This window comes from Vanessa cardui, chromosome 6 (genome assembly GCF_905220365.1).
Source record: "Vanessa cardui chromosome 6, ilVanCard2.1, whole genome shotgun sequence".
Taxonomy (NCBI): Eukaryota; Metazoa; Arthropoda; class Insecta; order Lepidoptera; family Nymphalidae; genus Vanessa; species Vanessa cardui.
Genome location: NC_061128.1, coordinates 4,822,802 through 4,845,930, shown reverse-complemented (window position 1 = coordinate 4,845,930; position 23,129 = coordinate 4,822,802). Strand labels below are relative to the sequence as shown.

The 23,129-nt window shown below is 33.8% G+C and overlaps 1 protein-coding gene across 2 annotated transcripts in view; it reads left to right on the top strand.

Moving 5' to 3' along the window:
• Nucleotides 1–23,129, top strand: part of LOC124530165 (bifunctional heparan sulfate N-deacetylase/N-sulfotransferase) — a 123,892-nt gene that overhangs the window by 42,793 nt on the left and 57,970 nt on the right. Inside the window, exons 1-3 of one of the 2 annotated variants that reach the window (XM_047104160.1) lie at nucleotides 9,723–9,989; nucleotides 18,331–18,907; nucleotides 22,392–22,586. In XM_047104160.1, the coding sequence (XP_046960116.1) occupies nucleotides 18,699–18,907; nucleotides 22,392–22,586 (404 nt within the window). In that variant the 5' untranslated portion in view covers nucleotides 9,723–9,989; nucleotides 18,331–18,698. Of the gene's footprint in view, nucleotides 1–9,722; nucleotides 9,990–18,330; nucleotides 18,908–22,391; nucleotides 22,587–23,129 lie in introns of those variants that run through there. The other variant, XM_047104161.1, reaches the window with a different exon arrangement.

The following is a 23,129-nucleotide window of genomic DNA, read 5'->3' as shown; positions in this document are numbered from 1 at the left end:
CTCATTTAATTCAAAATGTTACAAAAGAAGATAGCGGACATCTGTAGGAACATTTAACTCTTTTCTATTCATGTCGCCTCGAGCTAAGTGATAAAATCTGACAAAATATCCCCCATTTTCCCATTTTAATACATCTGCCAGCAAGTCTTAAAGTACAGCGGCCCTGCCTCGAGCCAGTCGTCAGCTGTTCACTCTCTCGGTTCTGCGATCCATGCGCATTTATGAAAAAACTTTTGTCTACATCCTTCGCATTGTCTTGTCGACTGTCGAATTTATTCTGCCTTTTAACTTCGTCCTACTATTCCTAGAACACTCGCAGAATGTCCTCATATTAATGTCATTAAATCTTCGACTAACATTCAATTCTATAATCGTTTTTCAACCGACATAGAGACAGTTACGGCCTGAAATGCGGTTAGACTATGTATAACTAGTAGTCGCCCGCGGCTATTTTTTTTTATTTTTTTTTATGGTATAGGTTGGCGGACGAGCATATGGGCCACCTGATGGTAAGTGGTCACCATCGCCCATAGACATTAACGCTGTAAGAATTATTAACTATTCCTTACATCGTCAATGTGCCACCAACCTTGGGAACTAAGATGTTATGTCCCTTGTGCCTGTAGTTACACTGGCTCACTCACCCTTCAGACCGGAACACAACAATACTGAGTACTGTTGTTTGGCGGTAGAATAACTGATGAGTGGGTGGTACCTACCCAGACGGGCTTGCACAAAGCCCTACCACCAAGTAAATGCTATGCTAGGTGTTAAGGAATAAAATTATATTCGATCTTATTTCATAAAAATCTTTATCAAAATTGGTTCAGTGATTTGACCGCCAAAGAGCAACAGATTGACAGACAGACTTTACTTTTAGTATATATGATTAAAGTTAGGATCACATTAAGGTCAGTGTCGAGCAATTAGAAAAGGTGCCCAAATTACGGTCATGTTTAATCACTATATAAAATGAATGCAAGAAAATCGTTTCGCATTCACATTTAAATTTTTCATTAAAGCCTAATTGTTTATTACGCGTTTTCCACACACGCGACGTCAATACGGAGCTGTTTCAAAAGTTAAAATTCAATTTTCTCGCTGTCATGTCGTGTGTAACACGTAAAGTAATTAACAATGTGATGTTTCTTGGACAGGCTTAACGAACAGTCAGCTTAATGTTATTAATATAGATAATGTTTTGATAAAAGCCATGATTTTATACTGTGAATTCATAATATATACGTTGTACTTAAATAAAAGTAAAATCGTTAGGTTTTTTATGTAACAATTTGTTTTAATATAACCCTACATATTTGTTTGAGGCTATCACTTTTTTTTAAGGTTTGTTAATAAATGATCATTATAAATATTTAAACGACATTCAAAATCATTCGAAAAAATGCATGTTATATAGGAGTACATGATGCTAACACAGTTTCGGCCTTAATTTGGTCGACGTCAAACTGACGCGATGAATGAACTGATAGAAAATTCGTTCAATTACTATTTGCAACTTCAAGACCTAAGATTGAATTTCAATGCTCAATAGACATCCTGCAAGTTTCGGTAATAAATGAAATACACAATTTTATACAAGTTCAAGAATTTAACTAAAAGGTGCTACACTTTTAATTGTAATAAAAAATACTTGATGTACTAAAGTTGTGGCATACTTTGATTATAAAACGCCTAGAATTATTATTTTGATTAATGATCTTATTCTCAATCACTATAATTGCTGGCGCAGTTAATTACGTCAATGTTAAATCGGTCAAGAGTGGGGCAACATCGTGTTTGTTAAAAGAGAAAAACAATCTATCATATACATAAAATAAATATATATGTTTTTTTTCTTGAGCGTTAATCACGTGAAATTTTCTAAACGTTTCGAAATGAGTCATATGTCTATAGATATAAGTTATAGGCTGATATTTTTTTATTCCTTTGCTACGACTTGGTTTATTGCTTACTGAAGCCAGCGGGTTACAGGTAGTTTAAGAATTTATTAAAAGAACCGTGATATTTTTTAGGAGTAATCCCGATCGTCTTATCATTTGTCGCCTATTGTATTTTATTTAAAAAAAAAATATTTTAATGCAAACGTATCTCCAAGACGTGTTTTAGAGCTTAAAGAATTGTTACATTTATAGATAAAGTGTTAAACTTTTCTATACATGGATGATTCAAAAACGCTTTGTGAAGTTTACGTAAGTAAAATACATTGATTGATTTGATTTATAACTTCGCTTCCTAACAGCTGAGTATTAAAAAGATTCAGATAGTAACTGATAATTTGGTACCTTTTGTCAATTCCTAATCGTGATTCAAGGTCAATGTTCGATGTGATCAATTAATCGTTATAAGTCACCGTGATGAATATCGATATTTTTGTTAAATATGAGGAATGATGTGAAGAACACTGGTAGGATTGTTAACTTAAGCTAGTGTCATACAAACGTCCACCATAAGCTATACCCCTTTTGTGGAAGTTAAAAAGGTGGCCTAAAAATAGGCAATAACATTGTTTAAATAAATGTTTCGAAACCCTAGATTATACAATAACCTGGGTTACATTTGAACTCATAATTTTAGTAATAAGTTAATTTCATAGTTTCAATTAATCCTTTCGGTATGAATATAAAGTTTTGCAGTTGATACACATGCCGTTCACATTATTGCACGCTCTATGGACCGCAGATTGAAAACAAAGCTTTTTAAACTGTTTATGGTTGAATTAAGTTTTAGGTCACTGTTATATTTTTTTGTATAAATTTTATTTTGTGAAGCGTAGAACTAATTTGTGTGCATTAAAACTTTATATAGAAATGAAAAAATAAATTGATATTAAAAAATAAAAACAATTTGAAACAATTTGAATTCGGTTGAGTTGAATCGAATTAAAAATCAGTTAAAAGATTTTACTCATACATGTTTATTTCAAAACTGGATATTGTCATACAGCTCCATAAAAATGAAAGACAATCATTTTAATTTCAAGGCAGATAGCCAGTCACATAACAGAACTTAATATTAGTGATGACGTAGGGTTCCGTTCTCACAGTTGGGATATGTAGATGCTCCGGTCACTAAAACTGTTATGACGGGAATGATGCACTGTCGAACGTTCTTATGGCAATAGTAGTTCGTGTTATGATTTTCTGCTTACCTTACACTTTCATACCACCGTCATGATATGAAACGGTGAAGACGACAGACTAAAACACATACAGACATATGTAATGGCTGTTAATCCATATTCGTATTTCTACCAAAAGTTATGAAATAAAATCTTTTATATGCTGTGACTTTTATCGAAATACTAGAATAGAAACAACGCAATTGGTTCCGTAAGAATACTGAGCGACCCGTCCTCTAGATCAGAATAATTTACGCCTTTCGACAAAATATAAATTGAAACAAATAAATCTAGGACCAATTCGAATATCCGTCCGAGCGGAAATTAGAAGAGCGGATTCTCGGTCAACATCAATCGTAAGTTGAAACTGCACCATAATGTACTGCTCACAGATGATCCTGAACAACAATAATTTCAAAATTGACTCAAGCTAAAAGCTACGTTCAGAAATTTTAATGCAAACAAGCTGCAAGGGAATATTACAACAGTTATAAAAGTTAATAAGTAACTGTTCCCCTGTTTTTGCTTCTTCGCAACCGAATGCCTTGTTTTATTTTTATGAAAAAAGTTTGTATCGTTGTACTTTACTTGCATAAAATTAAATTAAATACAAATATGTGACGTTATTTTAAAACAAACAAATCCTCCTATTATTAAAACGTCGTTCGATAGTGTCGTTAATGAGAATCGAAATCTGGGAATTAATATCTTAAGGAATATTTAAATAAAGATAAAGAATTTGAATTTAAAGGTGTGTACCATTTTCATCATCATCATCAACAGCCTATTTTTGTCCACTGCTGGACATAGGCCTCTCCCAGTGCACGCCACTGTGGTCTTTCTCCGGCTACTCGCATCCAGCTCCTGCCTGCCTTGCGTATATCGTCACTCCACCGTGCCTGAGGACGTCCTACACTACGTTTGCCGAGATGCGGTCTCCACTCTAGAACACGTTTTCCCCAACGGTTGTCGGTTCTGCGACAAATATGGCCAGCCCACTGCCACTTCAGCTTGCTAATCCGGTGGGCTATGTCGATGACTTTAGTTCTTTGACGGATCACCTCATTTCTGATGCGAACCCTCAAAGAAACGCCGAGCATAGTCCTTTCCATAGCACGCTGAGCGACTTTAAGCTGGTGGACCAGTCTTGTCGTGAGTGTCCACGTTTCGGCTCCGTATGTCATGACGGGTAGGACGCACTGATTGAAGACTTTCGTCTTAAGGCACTGTGGGATCGACGATGTTAAGATTCGACGTAACTTCCCAAACGCTGCCCAACCCAGCTGAATTCTTCTATTCACCTCGTCCTCAAGGTTGTTTCGCAGTATCGCAGAGTCTGCCCGAGGTAGACATATGTTTGAACAACTTCGAGGACGGTACCGTGTATCGCAGTCGGTTTCGGTAGAACATGTTCATTGAACATGACCTTGGTTTTGTCCAAGTTCATCAGTAGAAGCATAAAAGAATCAGCCAGCTCGTTCAGCATTTGTTGTAGGTCCTGCAGCGTTTCTGCCACGATGACGATGTCGTCTGCGAATCTCAAGTGAGAGATGTATTCGCCATTGATGTTAATGCCACGACCTTTCCAGTTCAGCGTCTTGAACATATCCTCCATTGCATTAGTGAACAATTTGGAGGAAATAACGTCCCATAGCATTTTCATACTGTTATCATTTTTTTACAGTTTGAGAATTTGAGTTATTCTGCCAACTATATACAAATAGGAATTGCGTAAATTTCGCGCAAATCTCTCATTGAATTCCGACCAAAACCGATTGTAGTAATAATAAATAATTATTGTATATAGAATTTATACCACCCCGTTTCGGGTAGGCACCTCCACTTATCAGAGAGTCCGTCGTCGCATATCATCAATATTAGTTATATACACACGGAGTGTTCCGGTGTGTAGGATGAATTTCAAAGAGTTACGTATATACCCGAGATAAATAACATCATGGATCTCATACCTAACGATATATTGACGATGGCATAAACGATTTATAATTGTTATTTACGATTAGTCTTTTGGCGTAAGTAAACACTTCTTGCCTTGTTTATTTTCTTTCTTTTGAAAAACGATTACAATGAAACTTCAAATACAATATTTTAGTATTATAATTTATAATTTAATAGCACGGGTGCAATATTGATACTAAATATGCTACAGACTTTGTTTTTTACGACATCACATTAGAAACTTCTAAAATTATCAGTGTTTCTTTACTACATTGCTCATATATTATTTACAAAAACCTTCCTCTCGAATCACTCAATATTTTAATAGAAACCACATTAAAATCCGTTGCGTAATTTTAAAGTTTGATACAATGTCATGGTGGCTTCCATTTAAAAAAAAAATAATGTGCAAATATCTAATTGGTGATCGTTACCTGCCTTCGAATGTTTTAGTTAAACAAAGTTTTTCAACTCGGAAGTTTTTGATTTATATTCGCGCGAATCTTCGAGTTGGTGGCGTAACCTGCGGTTCTATTTAATATCACCCTTGAGATAGCCTTGAAATGAATAACGATTTGTGAGCGTTAAATTTTATTTAGCATTTTTTTGTGATTTATATCGTATTCTTAATCTATGAAAATAATTTTACTAATGTATATTTTTGAAATGATAATTTGTGTTTGCCGTTTGTTTGTATGTGTGTGTGTTTATTTGCTATGTTTGGGTTTTATTGGAACATTTTGATGTACAATTGGATTAAATAATATATTATAGAAACAGTTTTGGTTTGAAAAAAATATATAATGTTTGATATTTGAGTAATACGCTAATGAGGTCTATGAATATATTTTAGTTGCAGCAAATCGTATGAGCCGCTTACAGTTACGCTTACGTTCTCGGTCGGCTTACGACCGCCGGACACTTGCCTTATCTATTTACACAGAAATGTTCGCAATCCGGCCACCCGGAGCATGCTCAATGTTGTTTTTGTTTCAAGGGACTTAATCTTCAACATGGGTGATGAAGAAATTCCTAGCAAGATAATACTGCTATCGGAATAAGTTTTACGAAGCTTGTATTAATTATTTATTGACCTAGTTTTACAAATGAAGAGTTCATAAATGTACTTGCATAACTTCCGTTCTGAAAATTTTGTTTCTTAGCGATGCAGATCTTTCGACTTTCATTAAATTATATAACGATATTAAATATTTTTAGATTAGTATTTTTGTAATTGATTATCGATACGTCGTAACTAAATGAAATTACTTGTAATGAAAATTCATTTTTCCTTTCCGCCACTAATCCAATAAATCATTAGCATAACGTATCAACAATAATCATATGAGATACCATTGTTGTGTACGTATTCAGTTTTTAACTAAACAATGCATGTGGTGCGAAAAATAGCTTATTCAATACTTGATTTATGTTAAGCCTTGTCGGGAGTGATTTGAATAGAGCCCCTCTAGCTCTACCGAACCTGAAAGCTTTTCATAAATGAAGTAGCTTCACCTCCGCGAAAAGTGACTAAAAGGCTGTTGTTATTTAAGAAACTAGACACGAAGTGTCGAAGATGGAGCGTACTGATGTATGACAATATGTTCTTAAGACTTGATGGAAGTTGTTGAGAGAAAGCTCGCGCTTGAATAAGCTTTTAAAGCGATTTCAGCATACTTCTCATATTCAATGTAGTACAAAACAAATCGGAAGTAAAAATAATAAAGCGAAACGTTCACGGTTTCAATGAATTTTTACTGAAATCCGTGATGTAGAATTATCTACGGGCTTAATTTATTTATGTTGCTAGTCCAGTTCCTGTGTGATCATCTGAATCAATCATAATTTAAAACAATAAAAAATAACGTACACAGATTTATAAAACCTACGAAAATGTTTGTATGATATGTAAATATACGAGAACGCTCGTTTCATATTACAATATTTTTTTGCCTCAAGTAAAATTCTGCTACATAAGTAATTATGTCCTGTCTGTTGCTCTTTCAAGGTCAATCCGATGAACCGAAGCGAAGCTATGGGCAGTAACTAGTATCTACGTATTATACGATATAGTTAAGTTTTATAGAGAGAAGGAATGCAGGCACGAAAAATGTACATACTACCAATGACATTTACCGACATGTCAAATATATCAATAATTTATGTTAGCGTTTCTTTGTTTTTTAATTTTAATGACGAGGTGACACGATGAACATCTAGCTTATTTTAATTTTTCCTATCTTTCGAAACTACAAATCTCATATTGTCAATATAGAAACTTAGTACTTATAAATAGTTATTTAAAAAATGTAAATAAACTTAATTCTTATGAATATTAATTGTTATCTGTAAATTGTAGGAATCAGTGACGCCTTCAATGTCTTAAGTATATATGTATATTTGTTCGTTGGTTTATTTTGAACTAAGGACGAAAATTCAATGTTTTTATTTTTTTAGATCTCTCTCTTGTTCTGAATTTCCAGCTTTTTCAAATTGCGATCATCACTATTGTGTGGTAATGGCGCAATCTTAGAGTGTTAGTCCAGAATCTCATTGGTAGTCGCTGTTTGTGCCCTCTTCATCAGTTTCCCCGCCGCGTCGTCACTCTCGTCGGTGTAATATACGAAGTTCTTCGCGTTACGTGGTATTGCAACAACTTAATGGGATATGTTTTTAGTTTAAACATATTACATCTATATTAATATTAGAAATGTGATAGTAATTCTGTCTGACTGTCGCTCTTTCACGACCAAACCCATGGACCGAATTCGATGAAATTTTTTATGAAGCAAACTTGAACTCCAAAAAAAGGATATGGGGTACTTTTTTGCCTAACACGTGACAACCAACTCCTTAAAACATGAGCGACGCCACGGGGAGCTACTAGTACGTATATAAGTATTTGTGAAAAGTAACGGTAGCTTGAATTGTATCAGTTTTCCCTTGCCAATCCGAGGCACAAATATCTCGTGTCTATGAAAAATCTGCTCTCGTTTGAATTATGAGATTTATTTTTTTAATTACTTATAGTGACCTTGACCCGTCTGTCTACTATTACTCTGTATTTTTGGGGATTAAAAAATATTACTACTTGGAATGTATATTTGACGGATGCGTTTTTGCAAAACCGTAAATGCACTGGGGAAATACCCTAAAATTATGAAATTGCAATTACTCCACGGCCGCGTTTATCCCGCACTACAAGTTAACCCTGAAACTTAACTATTGTAAAATTAGTAGTTCGGGATGGCCAAAATAATATTATAGTTTTACAAATGATGCTTCAATGTCTCTATCTTTTTCTGGAATGCCCCACGCTAAAGTCCAATTGTTTTATAATGACAGCTCAATAATATTTTAAAATAAGAAATAGTGTTACATGCCAGTATGAAATGCTATGCCATATAAAATAATATTATTACAGTTTTACAAATTATTGATCAGTTAATTACAATAATAATTGTATATAATAAAGTAAATTCAATAGCTCCTGCTATATTAATAATATGCAATAATAATGTGATATAAATTATGATATAGAATCAAATGTCATATAACCGTATTGAAGGCTAAGGTTACTCTCGTAACACTATATTAAAAGTAAGAACTCTTTGTTTAAAAGTATCAGATGTGTTATCCACAAATAAATCACAACAATTTACTTTCAGTTTGTTTGCTTCAATGCGATAGAAATGGATAGTAATGAATGTTGCGTGCTCGATGCCTTGTACCTGGTTGAGCGATTGCGTGATTTCACCCTCGTTCTCATATGCGATTCACTGTTCATACGATAGGTAAAAAATGAGAATTTTCACTAAGTTCTTACACTTGCTATTTCATTGTTATAAAATAATAGTTCAATAGCCTATGATTTAAAGATATTTTTTCTGTCGATCAGTTAGTGTCTTTCATTGCATTTTTTTTGCGGTAAATTGAAATGTATCGATGCATTGAATTTGTATTACTTCATGTCTAGCGACGATCAGAATATTGATGCGAAATGTTTCATAAATCTATGAGCCTTTAGATTGCAAATATGACCTCAATCTAAAACTAATTTTGCTTTCTTAATTATCTTGCTACACACATAAATAATATTCGTTTTTAATAAAAATTGATCAATTTGATTTAATAAGGATTTACTTACTAATTAAAATAAAATAAATAAAAAAGCATTTTTTGTAACTCGAGTATTATAATATTGGCAACATTTCTTATGAAATACGTAAATAGTTCGTCAATACTATTTTAATAAGAAGAATTATGTGAAGCTTCTCAATATCTCTCAAAAAGACCCTTAACGTTATTTATCCTGAGCTTATTGGATGGTTTAAAAAATGGGACGATACATACGATTTATCAAGAAAATGTGAGTGTTCCTTAACATTAATAAAATGGAACGAATCCCCAGCAAGACAAAGGAGTCAGCATCAATATTTATTGGCGTGCTTAGCATTAATCGAGATCGTGCGCTGTATCGAAACGCCGAGCGTTGTTCGTGAATGAATGGACTGTCGCGGTTGGAACGCGCCTAATTTTTCCGTGGGAAATAATTTTTCGCCATACGTAGAGTTCCGTAGCGCCTGAAAGCTTATGCCTACGGACTTAGCTTCTGTATCGTCTTGCCGCCGATGCGATGCGAGGCGTCGCTGTTTTCAGTATGCCCCGAGACGCCCGGAAGGTCTGACGCGTCGCGCTCCGCGAACTCATCCGACACATGCGTACGAAATGTGTGACAATAAGTGTTGCTTCCTCTTTAATATTTAATTTTTTTTTAAATAATACCATAAGAGATATTATAATTAATATAGCGTTATACAATTTTTGTGACTAAATTGCTCGACCTTCGTGAATAAATGCTGACTGATACGGTACGCTCCACATATATAGGGTAAGATTATTTTTCTCATTTATTATTACCATTCAATCTTCGTAACATTAAATACTTAAATTGATTTTGGATTAGAGCATAAACAATATAAATTTTATACTTGTGTAAACAACATGTATTGTACTAACAAACAAATATTTTAATGATATTTACTGATTCATATGTCAAAAAACTAGAAAAAAACTAAACATTTTCTATAAGTCTTTGCGAGTATTATAACTGTGGAATATCCGAACATAAATATAAAAACTTTGCTTCTGATCCACATGGTATGTAATATTAACATTATTACAATTTTTTAGTTGAGTATATCACAGTTACGATTTTTTTGGGACAGTCATTAAAATACACTTAATTATTTTTACTGTTGCGTTCAAATTTGATGTCTAATACAATAATAATTAAGTACTCATATTACGAAAATAAGTGTGTAGTTTAACAAGTATTTCATATCAGTTCCTATACGAAGTTATATAGATATTAGTAAAATTAACAAATATGTTTATTAACGTGTTAATGACCACACAAACTATTTTTAAATGTATTTCTATCGAACGGCAAATACATGTTTTGAGACCGTATTGTTCTCACATAAAAACAGTTTTAGTATATCTCATCTCATCCATTCTATTCCCAAAGGGAATTTTAAAGCGAGTATCCAATATTTCTACGCCTACTTTCAACATTACTACTTCTACGCGGCAAAAAGATCCGAGCAGTTTTCTGCCTACGAAGAACATAAATCTTCGTAGGGGCGAGACAAAATAAATTCTCGGGCCATAGAATAGCTTCTTCTAAATCTATCTATAAACATATAAAAAGGTAACTGTCTGTGAAGAAAGATAGATAAAGTCGAAAACGTGTTACGAAATCGTCATTTTTGCGCGTTTTAAAATTTTAATGTAATAAAAGTAATATAGTTAAAAATGTTTCGTTATACCAATCAATGGCCCAGATGGTTTTTTGATAACAATTTAGATCACAAGTCAAAGGTTAAAGGTGAGCTATCCACGAGATAAAGTGCGTTCGGTTGTAAAATAATTAATTTTAATAATTATAAACTCAATCATGTACATAATAAATTGTCGTTGTATAGAGATCAAAAGAAAAGTAGAAAAGTTACGAAAAGTCTTCTACTAAAATGAACAGGATTAGTAAAGCGTTTGTTTATATTGATTTTTTATAATACGGCAATATTTTATATGGTATATCTATTAACAATAATTATATATGCGTACATAATATGTTAAGCTTACGTCCATGCCGACACACTCTCAATCTCAACATATGTATACGATTAATTAAAGAGTATCCATATGATGAACTAAAAAAGTTATGGAAGTTATGAAACAATATGATTTACACAGAAGAGTTCCAGGGACGAGAAAAATAGAAAATAATAATAGACTCTTGCGAATTATAAGGAAATTGAATTTTGAAATCCGAAAAAGCATCGCTGAGTTTTCACGCGCTAAAGTGTTTATACCATCCCGCGATGGTTAATGAAGAAAAACATTGTGAGGAAACTTGCATGCCTAGGATGAAATCCGCCAAGTGGCACTGGAGCAGCCCGATTTAGTTAGCTCTAAATATTTTTCTACATACTTCACATGATTCTGCTTAAGTATTTAATTATAACATTATAATAAGCGATACTCACATAACAAATGGCATTTAACGTATGACGCTGACATACGCTAAATTTTTCAGTTAAACGCTTGTATTTTATCATAAAATTGACGCGGACAAATTCCTTTAACATTTATTATTTTTATACGTACAAAGACATTTTTAAGAATTCGAAAATAACTCTATATAGTATCGAATCAAATTGAACGTATTAGGGTATGTACATTTATTTTGTTATCAGAATACTCCATTGAAGTACATGGAATACTTTTAACGCTTTTTCTTGACATAACACTCGAAAATGGTGGCTCATACATATAATAGAACGCTTTTACTCCATGCCGTTTGCTTTTCGCTCAGTGTATGATGAATGCGCAACACTCTACGAGGTTAAGATGTCTAATGGTTTCTCCCCGAACAGAGTGCACCGATGTTGCTATTGAAGAAGACCCGTGTACTGGGTCAGGTTAGGCAAACGATTAAACTATATGCAATATTACTGGTATTTTTTACGATTGTTCATGTAATAACAACACTATAAAATACGAAATGTTCCGAATGACTGAGGCACAGATGAAACTGTTGCGGATTGATTTTTGAAAAGGAACCTTTCTTCATAACGTTAACCTATAAATGTTTTTACTATATGTTGCGATTATTGATGGCTGCGTTAACATACTCATTATTTTCCTTATATTAACACTTCCAGTGATATTTATAAAGTGACATTACAAATAGATTTCATTAACTGAATTTTATAAAGTTGTTATCACTAACAAGGAATTATGTGATGTATTTTATACGATATAAGGTTTAGAATTGAAATTACTTAGCTTGAATGTTTGTGTACTGCCCAATCTATTCAACATAAATCGACAAAAAATCCTTAAGGAAGTCAAGCGTCGTGCTCTTGGCATTTAAGATGAGAAATGGGCAGCATTGCGGTTGCGACAGCGGCACTAAGATTGTGGCCGCATTATGCTTATGCACTGAAATACTGAATATTCATTGTAGCAACGCGCACTATAAGCTAGAGCTCTTTAATCAACTCTCCTTTTGCCGGCGTACAATCTCCGCCGCTAATGGCAAGTACGACAGCTGCAATACTGTTTCAAAACAATTATTGCAAACTAGTTTTATTCGCGACATCGCTGAGATTATTCAAATGATGTTTGCCCTTGCTACGAATTCAACGTAGTTAGCAGTAAATGAATTTGTAATAGAGATGTATTTTAACGAAAAATTTTCTTCGATAAATTGTTGTAGATAGCCGGAAACAACGCTGACGGTATTGAGAGCCAATGAACGCTTCGTATCTAAGAGTCAAATTACTCGAAAAATTGCTTTAGGGAACTTTGTGGTAGGTTTATTGAAAAAAGGTCGACTTGATTGATATTGAACTTTACACGTTGAAAATGTAACAGTTTCGGTTTTTCCATTTCGAGCAAAAAAAGATTGACTCCATTTGTTCCTGTCCGCTGCGCAATAAACTCGCCGGGGATGTTTTTAACTAAGGATTTATCTTTTGGGGAGTTAGTAATCGTCGTAATTCCGTTTAACGAAATTAGTATCTTGAATGTTTTAAGCGATGAATTATTGGTGACGATAATTGATGAGTTTTTTTAGCCTGTATTAAATAAGTACCTACTATTTTTTGTATATAAATTAAATTTTGTATTTTAATTTATTATTCTTGAATTACAAATAATTATTTAGTTATACTTAGGTAATGCAAACGCCTTGCTGGGTATTGTATAAGATGGTTTCCAATCTTTTGCATGTTAAAAAAACTAAACCATGACTTTGCAAAAGTTCGAAAGAAATACGAAACCCAAACATGCTTCACTCGTATTTTAGGGGTTATCATGTTCTAGGCATAATATATTAAGCCTTTATCCTTCTTTGGAGTTCAAACCTTTTTTTTTTCAAATTTCAACAAAATCAGATCAGTGGTTTTAATTTGGAAGAGCAACAGATAGACGGACAAACCGTTATTTTCGCATTTATATATACGTAATATTAGAATTCCATTTGTGTAAGCTAAGACGATTCATTTGTTTGTTTTAATTGTTATATGACTTTATAAAACTATAACAATCGGGTCTCAAAGACAGAGATAATGAGATCTCTCTTGTTGTAATTATAATTGTAATAAGTCAGTAATACATCATATTAAAATCAAATCAAAACATTTATACAAGGAGACTCATAAAAATGCCTTTGAATTGCCACGTTACAGTATTGAATTAAATGTAAAAGTACTACCGAAAAATAGATTCTACATATATATACTGACGACTATCATAACTATTTTCTTTCCTTATCTTTAGTACAACGTATCATTTTAAATACGAAAAAAATAAGTAACAATTCGAAGCAAAATATTTTTGACGTTTACGAGCTTTAATTTTTATATATTTGGATAAGCGTTCCTCCGCGCATTGTGGTTTGGATAAAACGTCGCACGCACAACTGGAACCGTCACGAGAGAGCTCACCGTGATAGATGATATTCAAGAACAATTAATCTTGGACCAAAATATGCGGGCGATTTGCAAGGTTGGTCGAATCTAATGCTCGGTCGGATTATATCATGACCACTCGAGACTTCGTCATTAACGAGGATATGTAACTCGATACGTAATTAAATTTGTCTGAAATGTTGATGAAACGCGGCTTCGTTATGAGAATGTCCACGAATTCTATGTTGAAAATCCTTATTACTCGCCCAAATATGTAAATACGTACGAAGAACAAAAACAAATGACTGTTTAAAAAACAAAATGTGTTTATATGTGTGTGTAAAAATAATTGATTGATACGTATTGAAACGGATACTTTAATGTAATGCAAAAGCGAAGTCGTTCTAGGTAGCAATAACTTGACAGTATAAGCTCATATATCATACCGAGGGGTTTCATAAAGGAGACGGCGAAGCGGTGGTCGGACACTAAAGGCGTTATGCAACGCCGTTGTCCTTGGATAACGTCTTGCATAAATTTACAGTAATCGTGTAAATTCAACGCTGCTAACATAATTTAAGGTAACCGAGCATTTTGCTTTTATAAATACAAAGAAATTCTTGCTTTGAAACAGAAATTCTCTCGGTAAGTCAGTGCTTCCGAAAATTATTTCTGTACAAAGACAGACGACCTTAGAAAGAATGTTTGATGCAAACGGTGACATTTGAAATCGTGCATGACCAATTTTTTTTTATATATGATCTCTTTTATTTATTTTTTATAATATTCATTGAATTGTGATTCTTAATGTAATTCTTTACTTGATATGAATAACAAGTTTTTAGGATTAAAGTCAATAGTGACAAATGGAATCGTTAATGATTTGACGTGAAACCTTAGCAACGAGTTTAACGGCGCAAATGTTCCACTAATTGGAGATACCTGTTTGATGCAAGTTCTATGAATCGGACTATTGTTGCCTGTAGAAGTTTAATTTGAAATCCCTTCGTCGATTCACTTTGATTGATGCAATTTGTAACCCATTCCTATTGATGTTATCCTTTGTGTTCATCCTATTCGATTTTAATGAATTATATGAATTCCATAATAATATTATTAAATAATAATGTTAATCATTAACGAAATGTGTTTAAACAATGTTTATTAATCTGTTTCATGTAATCCTTTCTATTGTATTAATAATAAAGAGGTAAAATTTGATTCTTTATACCTATGATTTTTTGGAACTATGATGCAATTCTAAAAAAAATCCCTCGTAGAAGCTATGTTATATAAGGTATTAATTATATTTGTATCATATAATTTTCTTTATTAATAAACGGCACCTTTACGCAGCTTGAGCTTATTACTACTACTTACTCAGTATTTAATGTATAAATATTTATTATCAGATAATTTCATGATTTATTTTTCTGTTCATATGCATTTTAAAACTCGATACCTTTTATTTTGATTCTTCCAAAACGTATGCTTAGCTATTTAAAGAAACGAGATAAATGATTCTGGAAATAAATTATGAACTAAGTTGCTCCGTTTCCAACCTGAGCTCGGATCCTCGGCACGTTCTGCGAATACAAGAAAAATACGCAATACGTCTTCCTCGTTTTAATTATTTATTAATGCAAACGTATACTTCTGTATTCAAAGGTGGAAATGTTACGTTATTTGTATGGGCAAACAATATGTCCTCAGTCTGTCCCGCGAGTTGACAGATGGCACTAAGAAACAATTAATCTCTCTCGACCAAAAACCCTGGCGAATTGTGACCTCAATGAAAACCTTTGTTTTATTAATTTCTTCTTCCGACCTTCTCAAGTCTGCATTCGCTTGAAAAATGACAGTTCTATCTATTGTTTCTGAATCATTTTTCATGACATGAATTAAAAACAGTTTAAAAACTTAGTACCTACTGTCATTCTAATCATTAATACACTGAAATGGAATCTGAAGACATGAGATATATTAAAAAAAAGTGATATAGCTGCTTGAGGTGAATTACGCTAGAAACATCCTACTCTTGAAACGTGATCTCTGTACCAATGTCCGTGTAATACCACGACGAAATGTAAAAGGCGAAGAAGTTGTTTAATAACATTCGACGGACAGACTCGTGTTATCAAATACGTCCTATTCTGATTCATAATAGTGTAATATTTTACGAGATGTGCGATCCCCACATTATGGGAGTTTCGTGTTAACGGTTGCCGTATTATGCGGATTTCCGAACCTTTCGACGAAGACGAGGTGTGGCGAACGAGCAAAGTTATAATAAGTTGGGACGGCTCGCATGCGAGAGTATTGTCTTTTGATATATAATTACGTTCTTGTTATGTATAATGTATTAAGGATCTTACAGTTTCAGTTATAATATAATTTTGCCTATGAAGATTAAGATTTTCCTTTTCATAATTAAGATTTATTAGAGAATGTTATGTTGAATACTTATTATTATGTTTTTGTTTAATTTCAAGTAATAACTACTTATAATTAATATTATAGCCATTTGTTATTTTCTATTTGATATCAACCGATGTCTTTGACAGCCGCAACGTACCTATCTTTTGTGCTATAGAATTTTCATCTACTTCCTCGGAGGTCTTTTTTCGAATTCTTATCGCTACGCCAGCTTTATAACCGACACCAGCAGAAGGCTCGTCTTTTTTCAGTTTAATTAAGAACTTTAATTGCTCTTCTCGTGCTAACTCTGCGCAGTAAATCTAAGAAAATGAATTTATGATTTGTTATCTATTTCATATAATTGATATTTTATAACGAATTTGTCGGTCTTTATACATTTCAATATTTCTACATTCAAACCAACGAAGATTCAATATTTGAATAGTTTTGATCTGAATGTAAAGTAAGTTATTTGAATTAACCTTTTGTGAGCACGCTCCGAATACAAGCGGGTCATCTACTAGTTAATATTCAAAAGGTCATATGATGATGGATTCGCGTTTTACTCAACCACCGACTCGAAACGAGCTCTTAAAACTGCTCTTTTAGTAACCAAATCTAATACGGGATGTCCATTCATAGAAAGTAATAGTTTTGAATTTCATGTTTCACTCGCCTGATATGACATTAACACAAACATTGTTATTAAACATTTTGAAATTATGTGTATATATTTGTCTTTGTATCTGTATGTTAACTCAGTACAAATTTAACACAATATTGTCGCAATTACTTTAAACAATGCAAGTAGGTACATTACGTCATATTTATATAAATCTTAAGAATGGAAAGCATAGAATTCATTTGCGAAATCCCCCCCGTATTTGTTGATTAAAATTGCATATGTAAGGCCTGACATAAATTGTAATCAATTATGTTAATGTGTCGTAGAGATACGAAATCCGAGAGATATAAAACAAATTACGTTGCAATCGGATCAATCATGAATAATTTAACATTTTAATAGATATTATGCAGAATTCTGAGGCCCACACGTTCAATTTCACGGCTGAACAACTTTGTTTCAGTGCAAAGACGTGTTTCAATGTAAGCCTTCACTCAAGTAATGCGAAGGTCGGATTTATTGGAACTGAAGACCGCCTGGAGTTCCCGATGCGTCAACTCTGTTGATCTCAAATAAACTTAGAATATATATTTTTTTATAATTTGAAAACTAAGGTGTAATGTGGGTCCTTTCACATCGGTAGCAAAGAAACGTAAATTCCAAAAATCAAATCATAATAAATGCGAATAGAAGTCTAAATTTGAAACTAATGTTATTTAAATGAATAATAATAATTGTAAAATAATTATTCAAGAATAATTATAAACCCGAAATATATTTACGCTATAAAATAGGTAATAACCCTTTGGGTCATACCAATTTAAAAACAGAATTATTTGACTATACTTATAAATTATAACCTACCTATCATGCTCCTGACCTAACCTCCGTCCTGAGTTAAAAGTTTCTGCGTGGGAAGAATCTGATCAGGCTGATCATTAAAATCCGAAAGATAGACAATTTTGACAAATCATATTTTTTCTGTTATACGACTATAAATCAATAGATTTAATGCCTTAGGACAAATTTGCCTATTGCCTTTGCATTACACTTTCTCACTCACCATTTAAAATGAAAGAAAGCGAAACAGTTCGTAACAATATATATTTCTTCTACCGATAGAATAACTGATAAGCTCAAGGTATCCACAGGCCTGCACTCAGCTCAATGAAAATATTTGAATGCTAATTTAAATTTGTTTGTTACAGATAAATCCGATGAGATCGGCAAGGAGGGTCGTCAGGGTTTGCATACGGATGCCGTGAGCTCTGTCAACGAGAGCGCACGCCGTCGCCGTGATGAGCACAACCCGCCAAAATGCGTCGGCGGCCATTTTAAATAGGCAACTGACCCGTTTGTCGTCACGAGATGGCCGGCGTCCGTACATACAGCCTTCCAGCGCAGCAACGCATTTGCACCCCTCTGCGTCACTATGAAATGTGGAAACACGGCAAGTGGCGACAAAAATCACCACCAAGGACAAACGCGGCCATTAGAGTACCAAGATAGAGATTGTATAGTGAACATTTGTAGAGGCCTAAGTGTTACTGTGTTGTGTAAATATAGTGGTGTGTAAATGCTAGATATGGCAGGCGAAAGTCGGGGAGCGCGTACGCCGCTACTCGAATGCGGCGACTATGCGCATACGCATAAAACGGCAACGCCACGCTGCTGTATATGGTTGGCTAGCCATGTCAATGTGAGGAAATGTGTGGCCGGCATTATGCTGCTCTCCGTCCTGACCATATTCTTCTATACGTATTATGTTACTATGCCGCTTACAAGGTAACTTGAAATATTTATATGTTTTTTATAGTATTGTAATGATGTAATCTCATCCTATTTGACCTAGTTTTCGCTACAAATAAATGTATATAATTGTGTTTTCAATTATTTTTTAGCTTTCATATAGAACACAATAATTTTAACAAAGATAAATCCTGGATTACATACAAATCACACCCAACGGGCACCGCTGTAGTTCATATGATTCAGCACGTTCAAACATCGGCTATACATTAATTATTCTGTGCAGTGCTTTGTTACGATCTAATTCCGCTGAACATCGAACATTACGTCGATGTAAATCAGAGAGGCTGTGATTTAAAAGTCAGACTCAAATTATTATCTTTATTTTCGCTGTAGTATTTGTCGTTTATAATTTACATCAAACATTCGTTATTAAATTTAAAATTAAAATGTCGTAAAACATACTCGAACATAATTAATTACTTTGGCTGAAATATGACGTATATCGGCACAAAATCCAATTTACTTGCTAACTATCGGCAGCAAACACATCACTGTTGGGAAAATTAATATTATGAAATTATCGTGCCCGGTCACCTCACGCTGTATTGGGATTAGCGAGCTATTGTTTCTATTGTGTTACAATATGACATTAGTTTAAACCGCATTTACAGGGATTTAATGCATTCGATATTTCGATGTACTCGGTCAGCGTACATTTCAGTATGCATTAGGGCCGTCATAACTAATCTTGCTTATTTCATTCATATTTGGCGCTTCATTAGATAAAGCGGGCCAACCGCGATGATTGAAAATCGCTCCGTAATTTAATACACGTACATACTAAATAAATACTTTTTTGTACAGTTATGTGATATTATTTAGGGTTTGTTTTGGTAAATAAATCCTAAATAAAGTTTTCTTTGATCGAATGTCAAATCAATTTTATAAGTCCATTAGCATTATCCTTCACGATCTTCCTCTCTTTGTTTAATTTATTCCAATATATCGTCCCAAAATTTCGGTAGTTTAATTAACTATAAGGAACTAACTCAACACTCGATGTCGTCCTAACTAACTAAGGGAAGCTAAACTTGCATGAAGTTTAATTAAATCGGCTTTTTGATTTAGGGTTTCGTTTATTAACACATTATTATCTTAGTAATTATACAACGACCGAAATGTTTTAAATTAAGAAATAACGTGCACAGTGGTCATTTACCTACCTATGGGGTGACTGGGATATTATTTTGGATGAAAATTCGAAAACGTCCCTTTGGTTGTGTTGTGTATAAAGTTACTGAATAGTGTCGTTTTGACAGTTGTGGACTTTCCTTCGTTGTATTGTTGAACTGCGTGACAGCCGGCAAAGCTTTTCAATCCCATTACTATATATTTAAATATATTATTTGCTTTCAGTGAAACATGGGTCAGCGGCTATTGTTCATTTGTTATGGAATAATACTATAAAACCTCTTATGACATGTTGTAATTTTTAGGTATATGGTTGTATAAAATTATAATGTGATGGTCGTTTGTTTCAAATATCGAAAAAGATTTATTGCGCATAAAATTAGCCGTTAACGCAGGAAATTGCTTCGCAAAAGAATTAAAAGCGTTTAACTTTGTGCCGAGCGTCCTTGTCGCCCTTTGTTTGGCAGCTTTTCACTTCTAAATTAGAGCGAGGAGGCGAATATTTCAGAGTAATTTATTACGTGATTTTATGTAATTAGGGTCGATGTCGTGTACCTAGGACGATAATATTTTATTTTATCGGCTTAAATTTACACCGCTACGATGAGCGGCATGGGCGGCAAGTTTTCCCCAACTCCCGTGAATTATAGCGAAACTTCTGTTCTGCCTAATTAATGGAAGCAGCTTCGCTTGCGTTTATAAATCTGATGATTTTAAGGGCCATTGTTTTAATATCGTTTATTGGTATTATACTTAGCCGGACTTACTGTGGTTTACCTTATTTGAACAGAACATAAGTGCAAGTTTCTTCTTTTCTAAAGGGGCTATACACATAATTTTTAAGAAGCTCTCAGCGAAAAGAAACGGCAAGTAACTCGCATAGGTGCTCTTTTAAACTAAACCAGTTTCACAATGTAGGTAGTGTCCACAATTATAAGTCTTGATCAAGCATCTTCATTCAAAAGGATTATTTTAACTGTTTAAAGGTATATTTGTTAATTCGTATACTTTTTTAGTTATAGTTTACACAAATATATTTATATAAAACTTTATTTCAATTATTATTAAAAAAAATTAGTGAAGTATTTGGGTACACAAGATATTATAAGAAAAGCCGGCTATTCTTTTGAAAACTAAATTTGTATTACTCTAACATTTTCTGTTGTTCGAAAAGCAACAATATATTAAAAAACAATATGTGTTCGTAATAGCCCCAAATTTGCGAGAAATAAATGCATAATACTAGATCGAAACAAACTGAACTACAGACCAATTTTAAAGTTTAGTTTTTGACTTATTGTGTTTCATCTACAATTTTCTGGTTTTGGCGTTATTATAAGGATGTATAAAGGTAAAAAAGTCAATACAGCGAATTTGTATAAGCTAAATAACCGAGTGCTTTGATTGCAGTAGCCGTAGCCCCTATCAGATAGCAAATAAGCACAGCCTTTGCGTCAGTTATTCTTTTCAGTTCCTCGTTAAAGTTTTACTCCGGTCGGATGGGGCGGGGCTTTCATTAAAGCGAAGAGGCAAGAGGCATCTCGGCCTCGGCACGGATCCGTGCCTACGTATAAATATTACCAACAAATTCAGCCATTTATTTATTCTCACGCTTTTGAGATATACCCTAATGGCTCTTTGATGTGGCGACTCAAAATGCAGTCTTAACTTTGGTAGCTTTCGATTGATTTTCATAAAAGTCAGGTAACGAAGCCTTCACTTTATGAAAAAGTTTTAATTAATTGAATAAATTAACATATTTTTTTTATTTTAAATAATTATCTGGTAAAATATTCTTTAAAAATCGTACAGTGACATTTTACGCAATGTTTTTCTATCTCTATAACCTAATCTGTCTTTTATATTGACGCCAGACGGTCTGCTTCGTTTCTTGACTGTAATAAATTTAACCGTGGAGTTTAGTTCGGACGAGGACCTAATGTTTGTTCGAATTAACGACCAACGTTTGCCTTTCAGTATTAATGTGACTTGCCAAACATTCGGTTAAACTTCCATCAACACTCTCCAGTTGATAGAATGAAAAATGTAACAATACGAGTGGTGTTCATTTATTTTTATTACATATGTATTGTAATATATATACATTTATTTATTGCATTGAAAATAAGCTTAGATTATAATATAAAACTTTTGATCTTTACTAAAATCATCGTCATTTTAAAATACATATATATCTCGATTTCAAATGTTTTATTCAAATAGTTTTTTATTATTTATAAATCGTTAATCGTTACTGGTGATATGGCATTAAACCGAAAAGTAATTCAGTAGGATATATTTATCGTAACATATTTTTCACTTGCAGCCTCGTTTGGCGCGATCGAGTATGGCCGCGTCCGCTGTCGCAGTGCTCGCTGCTTGCGTCGCAACAGCAGACCGCACGGGACCACCGCTCGGACGCGCGACTACGCATCGACGCTAAAGTGCTTGTCATAGCCGAGTCGTTATACTCGCGACTGGGGCGCGACATCGCCGAGCTGCTTGTCGCCAACCGAATACGGTAAGTGATTGGAAACTATTTACTGTAAGTTTGCCGCTTATTCTGTAAGTCAATGTAACTGCCCCGTTGGTCAGTTGGTTCTGTTTGGTTCCGATTATGAAGTCCCAGGTTTGAATTTTGTTTCTGGTTATTGTACAGTTATTTGGGTTTTCCGCCAAGTACTTCACTGCAATAGGTCGGAATTATTATGAATAGTTTTATCGCCTCAGATAGCATGTAAAGATGTTGGTTTTGGACACGGTATCTTCATCTAGCAGATAAGCAACGAGGTATAAGAGTGAAGGTACAGAGAGCGTACCAGTGCTTGTGCATATGTGTGTGCAATAAATGGCCGTTTCCGAAATTAATAACGAGCACATTGTCATGATCGTATTCGTAGAACCTTTTGGTTAATAGTAGTTGCACAGTAGAGCTAAATAGCAACACTCCCTTGGTTACATCTACACAGAAAGGGCTCTTTGGCGTCTGTTCAGGTGTAATCAAACGGCATCTACAGACTAATATTATTTGAGATTTGAAATAGTTATTAATTGTTTTTATTTT